Source organism: Argopecten irradians, chromosome 8, assembly GCF_041381155.1.
Source record: "Argopecten irradians isolate NY chromosome 8, Ai_NY, whole genome shotgun sequence".
Taxonomy (NCBI): Eukaryota; Metazoa; Mollusca; class Bivalvia; order Pectinida; family Pectinidae; genus Argopecten; species Argopecten irradians.
In genome coordinates this window covers 35442551-35461582 of record NC_091141.1, presented here as the reverse complement: position 1 = coordinate 35461582, position 19032 = coordinate 35442551, and the positions used below count along the sequence as shown (strand labels likewise).

General features: G+C 36.3%; 1 protein-coding gene across 2 annotated transcripts in view; it reads left to right on the top strand.

Moving 5' to 3' along the window:
* LOC138330227 (LIM domain only protein 3-like) overlaps window positions 1–16928 on the top strand; it is a 170032-nt gene extending 153104 nt beyond the window's left edge. For both annotated transcript variants that reach the window (XM_069277692.1, XM_069277691.1), the window contains exons 4-6: window positions 472–691; window positions 3674–3799; window positions 12122–16928. In XM_069277692.1, coding sequence (XP_069133793.1) covers window positions 472–691; window positions 3674–3799; window positions 12122–12311 — 536 coding nt within the window. In that variant the 3' untranslated portion in view covers window positions 12312–16928. The remainder of the gene's footprint in view (window positions 1–471; window positions 692–3673; window positions 3800–12121) is intronic.
* Window positions 16929–19032: the final 2104 nt, after the last annotated feature.

Here is a 19032-nt window from a genome sequence, read left to right as displayed (position 1 = left end):
ACATGAGTCTCTGGTTTGTCTTTGACGCTTAGGTATCTAAAATTTAGTTGCAATATAAGTAGAGGTATATTCATTTTTGGCAGTTGTTGGTCAGGTTATGGAGGTGGTTGATCACAAGGGGTAGTTGACTGTTGAATAACGTCCATGCCTGAGAAAAAGATGTTTTATTTATAAGAGTGACCATATATATAGAGGGACTACACTGTACAGGTATATTCATATGATCTTCAAAAGATGACGACAATCACAACAGCTCCAGAATGTGGTTGGTTTTCAGGTTTATTTTTCATGCTTTCGTCCATGGAAAGAGCTTCTTCATTTGATCTTTTAACAATTACCGTTCTCTTGACAAAAGTTTCAGATGCAGATCAACAGAGAATTGCAGATTTTCATAGAACAATATTTAGATTTCCCTTTGACAATGTTGCATGTGTGGAATATTCTATTTATGTACATTTGTTGTTTTTTCAGGACCAATGCAGATTTCTCAAGAGCCAGCCAACATGGCTGCCAAGCAGGAGTGTGCTGGCTGTAAAAAGGAGATCGGGGACCGCTTCATGCTGAAGGCTCTGGAACAGTTCTGGCACGAGGACTGTCTAAAGTGCTCGTGTTGTGATTGTCGACTAGGTGAGGTGGGGTCCACTCTCTTCACAAAGGCAAACCTACTACTATGTCGCAGGGACTATCTCAGGTAAGCATTTCAATAAGTTCTAGAGTAAAAGTTTCTAGAAAAAAAATATTTTTTAAATTGGAATGTAACTGTTACTCCACCCAGGGGACAAAAGAAAAATTACCTTTAATTAAATTTTTTGGGGTGGTGCTGATCGAAACAGAGTGGTTAAGATGTGGAGCAGTTGCCAAGTACTGAGCATAGGTTGGTGGTTTTACTCCAGGTACTTTCATGTACCTTCTTAACCTTGCAGGTTCAAAATGACCCTGGCTGTCAATAGGGCGCTACAACCAAATGAACCAAGTCATTATTTCTGATCAGCCAAGATCGTAATGTGGGTCAAGTCTTGAGAGTAGTTCCTAGTTTAGAAAAGGTTAGGGTTAAGATTAGTTTTGGTTTTAGAGTTAATGTTTAAGGATGAAGGTTAGCTTAAAATAAGGTTAAAGAAAGGATTAACTCATTCGATCACCCCTGAAAATTTGTAATGAACTGTTGTAATCTTTGATTTAGACGAGTTCAAATTTGTCTGCAGGGGTGAATGATTGAGTTCAAAAAATTTTTATAGGAAATATTCTTCTGACTTGAGCCAAAATCATTGAGAATCCACAAGACCAGTAATGTCTGGTAAAACACTGACAATGTAACCCAAGATGCTGTAGAAGTGCATTAGAGATTTAAATGGCCGATAAATAAATCATTCAAGCTAATTAACTGAAACATATACAGAGAATGCAAAATCCATCAACAGAGCTAAAAGGTAAAGTTGAATTTAACACGACGGCTCGGTTTGACGGAAACTTGTGGGGCATTTTAGCAGGTCTTAATGCAATCATTCTCATGGGAACTTCAGGAGACACTCATTCTCAAGAAAGAATTAAAACACATTATGTATTCTTGTTCAATGTTGTGTCCAAAAAATGCCATTAGTGGTCGTTATAAAACTTAAATGTGTGCGGCTAAGGTATTTGTTGTAAGTTTCTACTTGTTGTTAATGGTGAATTCGTGACATGCGGTACCCTGTTATATGTACCAGTGTTTGCCTGTGGAAGTAGTAATATCCCTAACACACTGTACACTTTCTGAAAACATCCTTACCAATTATCTGATCTGATTTCAAACTTAAATGATTAAACACGCACAACAACACCACATTAGCTCTCATCCACAGTGCAGCTTACATGGAAACAATGCATTAGTTCTGTACATTTAAACAAAAATGTTATCAACGTGTGAAATATAGTTATACAAACACCAGTTTGTTAATGTCCATGATAGCATTATGCTGTAAATGTTGAAAATGTGTTTAAGTAGTGTGTTTGTTTTTAGTATTTGAGTTAAAACTGTGTATGATATGTTTTAATGCATAAATTAAAATCAAGCAAACATTAAATGTAAAAGGGCATGAATGTACAGCACAATAAACTCCCTGGTATATGTTTATACTTTTAGTGTTTATTGTAAATACCCATAATAAACTCACAGGTACAAAGTCGTTAATGTGACTAAGTATAAGTATGATAAACTTACAGCTTCATTTGCTAGTGGGAATTTCCCTTACTTTAGTCAGTAGAGTGTCGGACCGGTGAGCCCTGCAGGGTCATGGGTCTGATCCCAATTGTGAGCCCTGCAGGGTCATGGGTCTGATCCCAATTGGAGCCCAAGGTCATGAGTTTTGATCCCAATTTGAGCCCAAGATCATGGGTTTGATCCCAGTTGGGGCCCAAGGTCATGGGTTTGATCCCAGTTGGAGCCCAAGGTCATGGATTTGATCCCAGTTGGAGCCCAAGGTCATGGGTTTGAGCCCAAGGTCATGGGTTTGATCCCAGTTGGAGCCATGAGGATCATTGGTCCAATCCCAGTTTTAGTCCAGGGTTATAGGTTTGATTGCAGTTTAGCCCTGCAGGTAGGACACTAGAATTGTAGTGACTGCCCCTATTGCATGATCGTAAAAGGCGACTAAATTTAGGATCTTATCTTTTCTCTTCTTCCTAATTGACTTTAATTTTCCTGATGCCTCCCTTGGCACTGCCTCACTTTTGGCCCTGAGTTGAGCGTTCGCCACTCTGAGGAAGGCTTTGGGTGCTGTCCCCTGGCCGAGATATACCAAAGTCTATAATAATGGTAGTTTCTGCTCCTGCTTAGTGCTCAGCATACAGGGAGTAGGACGACTGGTTCACACTTTGTCAGTATAATTTGACCGGGCGGGGTATGTTGCTTGGTGTCTTCGGCAGCATACTTCAGTGATATAGCACTTTAAAGAGGGCAACAGTTCTTCTATACAAGAACACACAACACAAACATACCGCTGTCTCCCAAAACTCGCACCTCCCACTTCACACACACTACACACTGCATACATGGGAGGCCGTCCCTACATGACCCTGGCTGTTAATAGGACGTTAAAATAATCAAACAAACAAACAAAATTGATCCCAGTTTGAGCCCGGGGTCATGGGTTTGATCAAAGTTTTACCCCAGGGTCATGGGTTTGATCCCACTTTGAGCCATGAGGATCATAGGTTTGATCCCAGTTTGAGCCCTGGAGAGGGTCATGGGGCCGATTCTAGTTTGAGCCCAGGATCATTGGTGTTATTCTATTTTGAGCCAAGGATCATGGCTGATTCTAGTCTGAGCTCAGAATCACGGGTCTGATTCTAGTTTGAGCCCAGGGTCATGGGCCGAATCTATTTTGAGCCCAGGATCATGGGGCCAATTCTATTTTGAACCCAGGATCAAGGGTCCGATTCTATATTGAGCCCAGAGTCATTGGTCGATTCTAGTTTTAACCCAGGATCATGGGTTGATTCTAGTCGGAGCCCATGATCATGGGTTAAACACTCCCAGTTTGAGCCCTACACTACTCTTGGGCATGTTAATGTTGTATAATGATACTGAAATGATTCAAACAACAAACTAGAGGAAGATTGATATTATTCAAATAACAAACAATAAGAATATTGAGTTATAACTTGTATTAACGATGGAAACTTTTGTGTTTTTCAGACTATTTGGTACCACAGGCTACTGTTCAGCATGTTCCAAAATGATCCCCGCCTTCGAGATGGTGATGAGGGCTAAAAGTAATGTCTATCACCTGGAATGCTTTGCTTGCCAACAATGCAATCACAGGTAAAAACAAAATAAATATCTCAGGTGTGGAATAAACAGGTATAAAGGGGAGGAGGTACAGGTAAAATAATCACAGGTGTGGAATTAACAGGTATAAAGGGGAGGAAGGTACAGGTAAAATAATCACAGGTGTGGAATAAACAGGTATAAAGGGGAGGAGGTACAGGTAAAATAATCACAGGTGTGGAATTAACAGGTATAAAGGGGAGGAGGTACAGGTAAAATAATCACAGGTGTGGAATAAACAGGTATAAAGGGGAGGAGGTACAGGTAAAATAATCACAGGTGTGGAATAAACAGGTATAAAGGGGAGGAGGTACAGGTAAAATAATCACAGGTGTGGAATTAACAGGTATAAAGGGGAGGAGGTACAGGTAAAATAATCACAGGTGTGGAATAAAACAGGTATAAAGGGGAGGAGGTACAGGTAAAATAATCACAGGTGTGGAATTAACAGGTATAAAGGGGAGGAGGTACAGGTAAAATAATCACAGGTGTGGAATTAACAGGTATAAAGGGGAGGAGGTACAGGTAAAATAATCACAGGTGTGGAATTAACAGGTATAAAGGGGAGGAGGTACAGGTAAAATAATCACAGGTGTGGAATTAACAGGTATAAAGGGGAGGAGGTACAGGTAAAATAATCACAGGTGTGGAATTAACAGTAAAGGGAGAGGTCAGTAAAATAATCACAGGTGTGGAATTAACAGGTATAAAGGGGAGGAGGTACAGGTAAAATAATCACAGGTGTGGAATTAACAGGTATAAAGGGGAGGAGGTACAGGTAAAATAATCACAGGTGTGGAATTAACAGGTATAAAGGGGAGGAGGTACAGGTAAAATAATCACAGGTGTGGAATTAACAGGTATAAAGGGGAGGAGGTACAGGTAAAATAATCACAGGTGTGGAATTAACAGGTATAAAGGGGAGGAGGTACAGGTAAAATAATCACAGGTGTGGAATAAACAGGTATAAAGGGGAGGAGGTACAGGTAAAATAATCACAGGTGTGGAATAAACAGGTATAAAGGGGAGAAGGTACAGGTAAAATAATCACAGGTGTGGAATAAACAGGTATAAAGGGGAGGAGGTACAGGTAAAATAATCACAGGTGTGGAATTAACAGGTATAAAGGGGAGGAGGTACAGGTAAAATAATCACAGGTGTGGAATTAACAGGTATAAAGGGGAGGAGGTACAGGTAAAATAATCACAGGTGTGGAATTAACAGGTATAAAGGGGAGGAGGTACAGGTAAAATAATCACAGGTGTGGAATTAACAGGTATAAAGGGGAGGAGGTACAGGTAAAATAATCACAGGTGTGGAATTAACAGGTATAAAGGGGAGGAGGTACAGGTAAAATAATCACAGGTGTGGAATTAACAGGTATAAAGGGGAGGAGGTACAGGTAAAATAATCACAGGTGTGGAATAAACAGGTATAAAGGGGAGGAGGTACAGGTAAAATAATCACAGGTGTGGAATTAACAGGTATAAAGGGGAGGAGGTACAGGTAAAATAATCACAGGTGTGGAATAAACAGGTATAAAGGGGAGGAGGTACAGGTAAAATAATCACAGGGGTGGAATAAACAGGTATAAAGGGGAGGAGGTACAGGTAAAATAATCACAGGTGTGGAATTAACAGGTATAAAGGGGAGGAGGTACAGGTAAAATAATCACAGGTGTGGAATAAACAGGTATAAAGGGGAGGAGGTACAGGTAAAATAATCACAGGTGTGGAATTAAGAGGAATAAAAGGTAAAAAGGGGAGGAAGTACAGGTAAAATAATCACAGGTGTGGAATTAACAGGTATAAAGGGGAGGAGGTACAGGTAAAATAATCACAGGTGTGGAATAAACAGGTATAAAGGGGAGGAGGTACAGGTAAAATAATCACAGGTGTGGAATTAACAGGTATAAAGGGGAGGAGGTACAGGTAAAATAATCACAGGTGTGGAATTAACAGGTATAAAGGGGAGGGAGGAGGTACAGGTAAAATAATCACAGGTGTGGAATAACAGGTATAAAGGGGAGGAGGTACAGGTAAAATAATCACAGGTGTGGAATAAACAGGTATAAAGGGGAGGAGGTACAGGTAAAATAATCACAGGTGTGGAATTAACAGGTATAAAGGGGAGGAGGTACAGGTAAAATAATCACAGGTGTGGAATTAACAGGTATAAAGGGGAGGAGGTACAGGTAAAATAATCACAGGTGTGGAATAAACAGGTATAAAGGGGAGGAGGTACAGGTAAAATAATCACAGGTGTGGAATAAACAGGTATAAAGGGGAGGAGGTACAGGTAAAATAATCACAGGTGTGGAATTAAACAGGTATAAAGGGGAGGAGGTACAGGTAAAATAATCACAGGTGTGGAATAAACAGGTATAAAGGGGAGGAGGTACAGGTAAAATAATCACAGGTGTGGAATAAACAGTATAAAGGGGAGGAGGTACAGGTAAAATAATCACAGGTGTGGAATAAACAGGTATAAAGGGGAGGAGGTACAGGTAAAATAATCACAGGTGTGGAATAAACAGGTATAAAGGGGAGGAGGTACAGGTAAAATAATCACAGGTGTGGAATTAACAGGTATAAAGGGGAGGAGGTACAGGTAAAATAATCACAGGTGTGGAATAAACAGGTATAAAGGGGAGGAGGTACAGGTAAAATAATCACAGGTGTGGAATAAACAGGTATAAAGGGGAGGAGGTACAGGTAAAATAATCACAGGTGTGGAATAAACAGGTATAAAGGGGAGGAGGTACAGGTAAAATAATCACAGGTGTGGAATAAACAGGTATAAAGGGGAGGAGGTACAGGTAAAATAATCACAGGTGTGGAATAAACAGGTATAAAGGGGAGGAGGTACAGGTAAAATAATCACAGGTGTGGAATAACAGGTATAAAGGGGAGGAGGTACAGGTAAAATAATCACAGGTGTGGAATAACACAGGTATAAAGGGGAGGAGGTACAGGTAAAATAATCACAGGTGTGGAATAAACAGGTATAAAGGGGAGGAGGTACAGGTAAAATAATCACAGGTGTGGAATTAACAGGTATAAAGGGGAGGAGGTACAGGTAAAATAATCACAGGTGTGGAATAAACAGGTATAAAGGGGAGGAGGTACAGGTAAAATAATCACAGGTGTGGAATAAACAGGTATAAAGGGGAGGAGGTACAGGTAAAATAATCACAGGTGTGGAATTAACAGGTATAAAGGGGAGGAGGTACAGGTAAAATAATCACAGGTGTGGAATAAACAGGTATAAAGGGGAGGAGGTACAGGTAAAATAATCACAGGTGTGGAATTAAACAGGTATAAAGGGGAGGAGGTACAGGTAAAATAATCACAGGTGTGGAATAAACAGGTATAAAGGGGAGGAGGTACAGGTAAAATAATCACAGGTGTGTGGAATTAACAGGTATAAAGGGGAGGAGGTACAGGTAAAATAATCACAGGTGTGGAATAAACAGGTATAAAGGGGAGGAGGTACAGGTAAAATAATCACAGGTGTGGAATAAACAGGTATAAAGGGGAGGAGGTACAGGTAAAATAATCACAGGTGTGGAATTAAACAGGTATAAAGGGGAGGAGGTACAGGTAAAATAATCACAGGTGTGGAATAAACAGGTATAAAGGGGAGGAGGTACAGGTAAAATAATCACAGGTGTGGAATAAACAGGTATAAAGGGGAGGAGGTACAGGTAAAATAATCACAGGTGTGGAATTAACAGGTATAAAGGGGAGGAGGTACAGGTAAAATAATCACAGGTGTGGAATAAACAGGTATAAAGGGGAGGAGGTACAGGTAAAATAATCACAGGTGTGGAATTAAACAGGTATAAAAGGGGAGGAGGTACAGGTAAAATAATCACAGGTGTGGAATTAACAGGTATAAAGGGGAGGAGGTACAGGTAAAATAATCACAGGTGTGGAATAAACAGGTATAAAGGGGAGGAGGTACAGGTAAAATAATCACAGGTGTGGAATAAACAGGTATAAAGGGAGGAGGTACAGGTAAAATAATCACAGGTGTGGAATTAAACAGGTATAAAGGGGAGGAGGTACAGGTAAAATAATCACAGGTGTGGAATTAACAGGTATAAAGGGGAGGAGGTACAGGTAAAATAATCACAGGTGTGGAATTAAACAGGTATAAAGGGGAGGAGGTACAGGTAAAATAATCACAGGTGTGGAATAACAGGTATAAAGAGGATAAAAGGGAGGTAGGTAAAATAATCACAGGTGGAATGGGAATAAACAGGTATAAAGGGGAGGAGGTACAGGTAAAATAATCACAGGTGTGGAATAAAACAGGTATAAAGGGGAGGAGGAGGTACAGGTAAAATAATCACAGGTGTGGAATAAACAGGTATAAAGGGGAGGAGGTACAGGTAAAATAATCACAGGTGTGGAATAAACAGGTATAAAGGGGAGGAGGTACAGGTAAAATAATCACAGGTGTGGAATAAACAGGTATAAAGGGGAGGAGGTACAGGTAAAATAATCACAGGTGTGGAATAAACAGGTATAAAGGGGAGGAGGTACAGGTAAAATAATCACAGGTGTGGAATAAACAGGTATAAAGGGGGAGGAGGTACAGGTAAAATAATCACAGGTGTGGAATAAACAGGTATAAAGGGGAGGAGGTACAGGTAAAATAATCACAGGTGTGGAATAAACAGGTATAAAGGGGAGGAGGTACAGGTAAAATAATCACAGGTGTGGAATAAACAGGTATAAAGGGGAGGAGGTACAGGTAAAATAATCACAGGTGTGGAATAAACAGGTATAAAGGGGAGGAGGTACAGGTAAAATAATCACAGGTGTGGAATAAACAGGTATAAAGGGGAGGAGGTACAGGTAAAATAATCACAGGTGTGGAATAAACAGGTATAAAGGGGAGGAGGTACAGGTAAAATAATCACAGGTGTGGAATAAACAGGTATAAAGGGGAGGAGGTACAGGTAAAATAATCACAGGTGTGGAATAAACAGGTATAAAGGGGAGGAGGTACAGGTAAAATAATCACAGGTGTGGAATTAACAGGTATAAAGGGGAGGAGGTACAGGTAAAATAATCACAGGTGTGGAATAAACAGGTATAAAGGGGAGGAGGTACAGGTAAAATAATCACAGGTGTGGAATAAACAGGTATAAAGGGGAGGAGGTACAGGTAAAATAATCACAGGTGTGGAATAAACAGGTATAAAGGGGAGGAGGTACAGGTAAAATAATCACAGGTGTGGAATAACAGGTATAAAGGGGAGGAGGTACAGGTAAAATAATCACAGGTGTGGAATGTGGAGATATAATCACAGGTGTGATAAAGGGGAGGAGGTACAGGTAAAATAATCACAGGTGTGGAATAAACAGGTATAAAGGGGAGGAGGTACAGGTAAAATAATCACAGGTGTGGAATAAACAGGTATAAAGGGGAGGAGGTACAGGTAAAATAATCACAGGTGTGGAATAACAGGTATAAAGGGGAGGAGGTACAGGTAAAATAATCACAGGTGTGAATAAACAGGTATAAGGGGAGGAGGTACAGGTAAAATAATCACAGGTGTGGAATTAACAGGTATAAAGGGGAGGAGGTACAGGTAAAATAATCACAGGTGTGGAATGAACATGCAGGTATAAAGTGGAGGAGGTACAGGTAAAATAATCACAGGTGTGGAATGAAACAGGTATAAAGGGGAGGAGGTACAGGTAAAATAATCACAGGTGTGGAATAAACAGGTATAAAGGGGAGGAGGTACAGGTAAAATAATCACAGGTGTGGAATTAACAGGTATAAAGGGGAGGAGGTACAGGTAAAATAATCACAGGTGTGGAATTAACAGGTATAAAGGGGAGGAGGTACAGGTAAAATAATCACAGGTGTGGAATAACACAGGTATAAAGGGGAGGAGGTACAGGTAAAATAATCACAGGTGTGGAATAAACAGGTATAAAGGGGAGGAGGTACAGGTAAAATAATCACAGGTACAAGGAAAATAATCACAGGTGTGGAATTAAAAGGTATAAAGGGGAGGAGGTATAGGTAAAATAATCACAGGTGTGGAATTAACAGGTATAAAGGGGAGGAGGTACAGGTAAAATAATCACAGGTGTGGAATAAACAGGTATAAAGGGGAGGAGGTACAGGTAAAATAATCACAGGTGTGGAATAAACAGGTATAAAGGGGAGGAGGTACAGGTAAAATAATCACAGGTGTGGAATTAACAGGTATAAAGGGGAGGAGGTACAGGTAAAATAATCACAGGTGTGGAATTAACAGGTATAAAGGGGAGGAGGTACAGGTAAAATAATCACAGGGGCACATAGGTATAAAAAAAATGTAAAAAAAACTGTTCACTAATTGGAATCACAATTAAATTAACTTTTAATTTCACAATTGCTCAAAATAGGTCAACATTAAGGAAATGGAAACATCTATAGGCAAGAGACAATGAAAATAGGCCATTAAACTCATTCACCCCTGAAGACACATTTAGACTCTTCTTAATCAAAGACTAGACAAGTACATTATGAATTTTCAGGGGTTAATGAGTTAAAACAAAGATACCAAATTATTCTCGGAATCCAGTGGATAGATATTTTGTTGTTAGCTAGTTCGTTACTTACCTGGTAATGGGTCTAAATTTGATAGATAATTAAACACATTTTAGAGTACAAAATATATGTGTTGCCTGTCAGGACCTAGTAGACACATGAAGATCACGAAGACATATATTTCTGGGGCAGGAGACGTGAAAATTACTTGTCAATCGGTTTGGTAGCGGAAACACAACCAAGTAATTTCATGCCTGTTCTACAAGTGACCATTGTGTCTTGTTTACGAGCCGATTGTCTGTGGTGATGATAAGTGGGCCCCAGAGACTGGACCCTGGACAATGTTATGTAATTATGGAACAAAAACGTGGGGCGTCATCGGCGTGGAATATCATTAGCTTTTGTTCATAGCCACTCAATCACATCTCAGTCTTCAGTCTATGGAATTAAGGTTTTCATAACTTCACAATCTTGTTAGCGGCAGTGTGTATATAATGCTTGTTACTAAACCATAGCTGTCAGCACAACCCTACAGATCCATACTCCTGAAACCTCTTTGAAAAACGTTAATGTCTTACGGAGTCTTAGACAAGCTTCTTGAAGAGCTTGACTCTACGAGGTCATTTAGGTGTCTGAGTGACCATTTGTCCAGTAGGACATTGTCATAAATAATCACGTCATATACTGTCTCACAATGGATAATCATTAGTCTCTAAAAACTGTCGGTTATAAGTCTCACACTGGAGGTCAATATCGAAACTAGTTTATATGTAGCATCCTTATGAGTTTAGACTCAAATTCTTAATAAAGATGTCCTGACATATTACCACCTCTGTGTAACGAGTTCAAATTCCATGTTGGGAAGTTGTCGGACAATGACTGCTTTTCTCCAGGTACTCTGGGGTTTATTCACCTCCGTATCTGTCAATAACTCATTCACCCCTGAAGTCATATTTAGGCTTGTCTATATCAAAGACTAGACCAGTGCATTATGAAATTTCAGGGGATATTGCTTACATTATACATGAGTTGAGGATTCAATTACAAGATTAAGTTTGAGAAATATACAATTTCAGAATCTCCTTTAAAAGTTTATTTTCATTGAATAAGATGTAATGTTTTTCTCTAATTACGTGTAATGTTTATTAACTTTATCTTTGATTTTCAGTATTTGCATATAACAGAGTTATCTGCCCTTGCGGGTAGGTATCAATTGTTAAGTCATATGTGATTACAAGTGTAATGTAATACTTTTCGGAGAAAACGATGTGAATTGCGCTCACTTAAGCATTGAACGTCTTTAAGTTGGCATTCATAGCTAGCGCTTCATGTTGAATTTGCCTCTGTCCAGTTTGGTTATGAATGCCAACTGAAAGACGTTCAATGCTTATATTTACATTTGGTTACAATTTTATGATGAAATCCCAAGGAATTTTGCATATATAATGAATTAATCATTCATTATCGTCATGGATGGAACAGCCATTTGAACAGCCGTCTTCCATGATCGCTGGCACGAAAATTGTGACATCACAATGATAATGACGTCATAATAAGCGCTTGAAGTTCATTGTCTATATGACTGCCAACTGCGCTTGGTAAGGTTACATAGTTGGACTGCAGTGAAAATGTAAATATAAAATAATAATGTAACAATTGATACCTACCCACAAGGGAGCTAACTCTGTAATATGCAAAGACAGAATATTGTAATCTATGCTTAATTGTTTTTTGTTTTGTTTTTTTCTGTTAACAGGTTCTGTGTTGGAGATAAGTTCTACCTGTGTGAAAACAAAATACTGTGTGAATATGACTATGAGGAAAGAATGTTATTTGCAAATATGTCTTATAACTACAGTGCTTTGTCCCAGATTAAGAGACAGACCCAAAGCCTCAGTGACGATCTCTCAAGCGGTTATGGCAGCCCTAGTCCCAGTTCCCTGTAGAAAACCATCCCCCCACAGGGTTCTATTTTGTTGTGGTATGGACCATGTACAGTATTCCTCTATCAGGTACACTATGTTGATGCCATGGTTTGCCATGGAGACTCGCGTTGTTATACGATGTGGAAGATGGAACTTGATCTGAAAGTGAAACATTTTGCGGGAATTCTTTGGGATTTTATTAAACCATCAGAGAAAAAGCTTCAAAGAGTGATGATGCCATGGTGACGATTGGTTTCCATGGCAACAACAAATTTATGAATTGTACTTATATTATACTTGTTGCCATGGAAATTTGCATCCTTACCCATATTTGGATCACCTTTGCTATCATTGCTGTAGCAACAATTTTTTCTGTTTTTACATTTTTAGACAGAAAAGGGTGACAACTTGCTATGCATTAAAATTCCATTGAAGAAAAGGTATATTGTTGCCAAGGAAACGACTGGTTTCCAAGGAGCATATCCACATCGTTTGGAAAGGAGTTCCAGGAGAGAAGCATTCCAACCATTTGTATGAGTGCGCATGTGTATGTGATATCTGTTTTATCTTATTTTTAATGCACTATTTCCAGTTCTGTCTTGTTGAATATGTTGTGCTCGGATGTCAATCAAAACTAACTCAACTGTGATTGATTGTCTATAATATCTCATGTTGAGCTCACAAGGAAATAATTATTCAGGGGTATGAACACTCAATTCAAAGGCAGTTTTTCATAAATTATGTAAACAATATGTTTAATATTTTGTAATCATTAATGATTATGAGATATCTAAATTATATTTATTTTTAATTATTTACAGATCTTGCCAATAGACCTCTTGTTATATAATAATTTTCTTCATTTATTGATAAGTAGATTACCGTATTGGACCCAAGAAACACACAGGGTGCTTACAAAATGAAGTAAATAAGGGGATGCTTTATGGAAAAATATTTAGACTAACTAATCTTTTAAAGAATTATTCTACAATGTAAGCCATAAATTAATTTGTAAAGAAATCAGTTAGAAAACAAAGACAGTGAATTGAAGCCTAAAAAAGGGGAGGAGCGTTTATAGGGATGGGGGCACTTATTGGGTCAAATACGGTAGAATGAATACTAAAATAGGAATATGACTTGCCAAAATGATTTCTGTATTTAATAATTGAACACACAAAATTTAGTAACTCAAATTTCTTCAAATTTTAGTAATGCTGTAGTAAAAAGACAATTTTATAAAGTTGTTATCAAATACAAAAAAAAATTCTACTTTAATGAATAATTGGATTTGAAAGAAATGTAAAGATGGTAAGTGTAGAATTGTATTCCAATAATTAGCACAGTATGCCCCCCTTTCCCTTCTTCCTCCAAAAAGGATTTTTTCATTGTTATAGAAAGGAAAATATGTTTTTAATAGATGGGGTACTTACTATGGTCATCATAATTATATTATTTAAAATATGTATATATTTATGTCTATCATATATAGTAATGATTGTTTCTGCCGACGGAATATATACTTGGTGTTTCCTTCAACAGTTTAACTGTGGTTATTGTGAGTTAATTAATTTTTGAAAAAGGAGGTTATAGATAACATAAGATAAGTAATGTACATATAATTATATATATTTATATTTTATACTGTTTCTGTGATGTCATTAAATTTTGCCAATTTATTTCAAGTTGAACAATCGGATACCATTAAAAGGGTGACACTTCTTTAAACTAGGCCCCGATTTCTCGAAAAAAATCTTTAAGTCAAATGTTTTAACATAATTATGTTACATTATGAAAAACAAAATAGGACTAGATGAAAAATTTGGAATTTCCAAATAATTATTTTAGAAAATTGAGGTCAAAACTTTCATAAATTTAACTGAAATCCACAAAAATATAATTCAAGCAGTTTTATATTTTTGAGACCTTATATATAATGATTCAGTCTTTTTTGCAGATCATATGTTCACGATCATAGCATTGTCCCACAAAAATGAATCTTTCTGAGAAAGAAAAACGGCTAAAGTGACTAGTATATTATTCCAGAATTTTTTTTTCAAATTGATAATAACTCTATATGTTGTTGAAAAAATATACTTAATAGAAGAAGACAATTATTAGCATGAAAGTATGGGGTTAAAATTAACAGTTTATGTAATATATATAATGATGAATTGATGAATTTGACATGGTTATAGTATTGATGAATTTGTTTTGAATTTTCTTTTTTCTAGTTGATGCCTATAATGATTATTTGATGAAAATATTCAAACTTGTTACTGTAGACCAACTAATTTTTGTGTGCAATTTAATTTCGAATATTTTGTGGTCAAAGTGAATTCAGAATAAAATTTACAATTTTGCAAATTTAAAGGCAAATAAAGATGCATGTACATCATTATCAAAAGAAATAACTATGACAATAATTATTACAAGAATTTTTGGCATATACAGAAAGAACAAATAAGAAAGCAGAAGATACTTGAAATTTTAAACAGATGTTTAGAACAATTCTTAAGATGATGACAGCCACAAAAAGAGTTGGTTTGCAGTAACTAAATGTTAGGGAGATCTTGGTTAATGTTTTGAGTTAATTATTTACATATTCTAGTTAAATAAAAGTGTTTAATGTATTTATTGAGAACACTGGAGTACTTTATATTAATGCATTCACCCCTGAAATTCTGAAATGGACTATTCCACTCTTTGAACTAGATGAATCTAAATGTGTCTTCAAGGGTCAATGGGTTAAACACCATAAATATAATTAATTTTCCATCTTTGCACCTGCAGATTTCCATTTGGAGGTGTAGCCTAACAAGTTTTCATTATGAGTAAGATTTGCATTTTCACAACGACTTCATCTCACATTTTACTATAATACAACACCTGTACCTGTGATTTCAATTACAGGCGTTTTTGTAATTATTGATTTTCACAAATTTTGAAATACACAAACTTTAATCGACAGGAAAATAAGATGGTGAAAATTATAGTAATTTAAGTTTGAGGTAAGAAACTTCAACTGTACAATATCATATGAGATCGGGATGAGGAATATATACCTTAAACATGTAATTCAATGTTTCTTGTTTTCTAATTCTATTATACCCCTTCACTATTTGTTACTCTTTTAGAGAAAAAAATATTATTATTTGCATTCCTAACTCTGATAAAAATATCTGTAGTAAAATTCATTACTATACTGAAACCCAGAGGGACCTGACACAAATTTAATGTAATTTCTAACCAACAGTATTTATATATTATATATTACAGTATTGTTGGTTAGAAAGTGCCAGGTCCCTGTGCTGAAACCCGTGCATTCTGATCTCTGTCTATTATGCCATCATGTCATTTTAACTCATTCACCTTTGAAGACACATTTGGACTTTCCTAAATCAAAGACAAGACCAGTCCATTATGAAATTTCAGGGGTGAAAGAGTTAAGATAGAATTAGGAGACTCATTATTTTGTGTTCCATAATATGACAGATTACTCAAGTTTATGTAGATGATATATCATTATAATGTTTAAATTATGTGTGCGGTCAAATTGCATTGCTAATTTAAATGTCAAAACTATTAATTTGAATTAATAAATAATTTCTTTGTAAATATCAAAATAAATTGCATCAATTGACTGTTAGTAAATACACTATGTGTGTGAATGCCTATCAATTGACCTTAGTTCTTTTCAAATAAACATAACTAGCTGAAACTCAATAATTGTAACAAACAAAGACAAATTCAGCCAATTTTTGGAAGAATTATATCAATTTTTTTTTCATTTTTCTGGTAATTCATTTAGGAATAAAAAGAAGAATTTCAAAAAAAAAATTGACCAAAATATTTTCTTTGGATCATAAAAAGCCCATCTTTTGAAGTGCATAAAAAATAATCGCTGAATCAGACCCAAGGAATTAATGTACAATCTGCATATATGTTCCAGAATAAGGAAATTTGCTGCCTTATAATATATTCTCTACCGAAGCATGGATATATAATTCTAATCTGCATCCAATATCTTGGCCATAAGTACATGTAATATCTACTGAAAATGACATGGTCAGGTTTTTCTCCTTGTCGGTGCTCATATTTCTACCAATTTTCTTTGACAGTCAAACATTTTTGTTACCCCTGAATCATTATTCATACTAACCTCCCAACTTCTGTCACCAGCTTAGCCAATGGAAATTGCTGTAGTTTGCAGGAAAATTATTCCAAATGATTTCGTAAGAGCATTTTTCATTGGCTAAACACAATTTTTTCAGATCTTTAATGAACAGTGTTTCATTTTTTCAACATTTCTCGTGTCATATTTTATGGGAATCAATTTACAGGTATTTTCTGTCCTTATATTTCTTGAATTCATTTTTTCTCTCTTTTTTGTTTTAATTAATTCTTGTTTTTCCTCATTATCTTGAAAAAAGAAGATTTTGAGGATTTTTTAAAAATATGAATTGTGGTATAATATGAAATATATATTGTATTTAAACTTTTTCTTATGTTGGAAAACTAGTCACAGATTAAAGATTTTAATTGAATATTATAACATATTAAGTTGTAAATAAAACATTTTGAGCTTGTGACAACATCTAGTCTTTTCAACTGTTGAATAAATATTTTACAAAAACCTCATTTTGTGTTTGTGTTTTCTTGAATGATACAAGGGAATGAATGCATCATTACCCAAAGATACTTATTATATAACATTATTGTATTATTATATATTATTATTGAATTATTATTGTTTAATGGCATAAGGGTCTCTAAACTTCACTCATAATCCTCGAGCTCGTACCTTTTAAATTCATGTAGTAAATGTACATACATTTCTGATGAAACTTATTTTACCTACACAAATATGTTGCTAGTGAATTACATTTGCTAATTGATTTCTCTATATATAATTAACATAGTAATAAATGTGAATGCACAAGCTCATCAATGCATCACCTTTCAAAAATCGATTTTGCATTTATATTAAGCCATAATAAATACATATTTATGTGCATTTAATGTTTTATGTTAGCTTGGGTAGAGACACATAAATTATCATCAGATGGTCAATGGTTAAGATATGTCTCGATATAATACCACTAGTCCTCCATCTCTTGGTGATATCTTCGAATACCATGTGTGGTGAACGCTGTTGCCAGGTACTGACTGCAGGTCGTTGATTTTTCCCGGGTACACCAACTTTACCACCTAAAGCTGGTAATCCTTTAATGACCCTGACTAATAATACGAGGTTAAACTAATCAAAACAAACCAAAATTATCTCAAATACTTTCATCAAATCACCAAGTGTTTTACCAGAACTACACACACGTTGGGTTTGGTTGGTTGGATGTCAAAATTAAGCTTATAACATCTACTGGAGACTGAATTTGCATCCTACGTTTTCAACACGGGCTTGAGACAGACTAGGATAACGATCTGGTGAAACATTGCAATGAAAAATGTAACATAATATATAATGAGTTTGAACAAGGTTAATGCATACACCTGTGCATCCATATCATTACCCCACTGTTATGAAAACGATAGCATTATCCTCATATGTACTGTTGTTGAAAATTCAACTATTTAAAAAAAATTAACTCTGCAAATTAAAAAAATTGAATCGTTTTGCAACGTTGGTCTTGAAACATTTAAAATTCGTTGATTACTCATTGCTGAATACATATTTTTTTTATTTCAACCGTGGTTACAATTTTGTAAATAAAGCATGGCTATTCCAGTAAGAAATATTCCAGCTAGATATTTTCAATACATAGAGAAAGTCATTTCGTTCCAAGAACATCAGAGAGAGAGTTCATATTCGTTTTTGCTCTCCGTAGAAGCAACTCTGACTATGTAGTACCTTAGTCAATGTACTCATCAGAAATTCACTTTATAGAGAGTTCATATTCGTTTTTGCTCTCCGTAGAAGCAACTCTGACTATGTGGTACCTGAGTCAATGTACTCATCAGAAATTCGTTTAAGAGGGTTCATATTCGTTTTTGCTCTCCGTAGAAGTAACTCTGACTATGTAGTACCTGAGTCAATGTACTCGTCAGAAATTCACTTTATAGAGAGTTCATATTCGCTTTTGCTCTCCGTAGAAGCAACTCTGACTATGTTGTACCTGAGTCAATGTACTCGTCAGAAATTCACTTTATAGAGAGTTCATATTCATTCTTGCTCTCCGTAGAAGAAACTCTGACTATGTAGTACCTGAGTCAAAGTACTCATCAGAAATTCGCTTTATGAAGAGTTCATATTCATTCTTGCTCTCCGTAGAAGCAACTCTGACTATGTAGTACCTGAGTCAATGTACTCATCAGAAATTCGCTTTATAAAGAGTTCATATTCATTCTTGCTCTCCGTAGAAGCAACTCGGACTATGTAGTACCTGAGTCAATGTACTCATCAGAAATTCGTTTTATAGAGAGTTCATATTCGTTTTTACTCTCCGTAGAAGCAACTCTGACTATGTAGTACCTGAGTCAATGTACTCGTCAGAAATTCGCTTTATAGAGAGTTCATATTCATTCTTGCTCTCCGTAGAAGCAACTCTGACTATGTAGTACCTGAGTCAATGTACCAACCAGAAATTCGTTTTATAGAGAGTTCATATTCATTCTTGCTCTCCGTAGAAGCAACTCTGACTATGTAGTACCTGAGTCAATGTACCAACCAGAAATTCGTTTTATAGAGAGTTCATATTCATTCTTGCTCTCCGTAGAAGCAACTCTG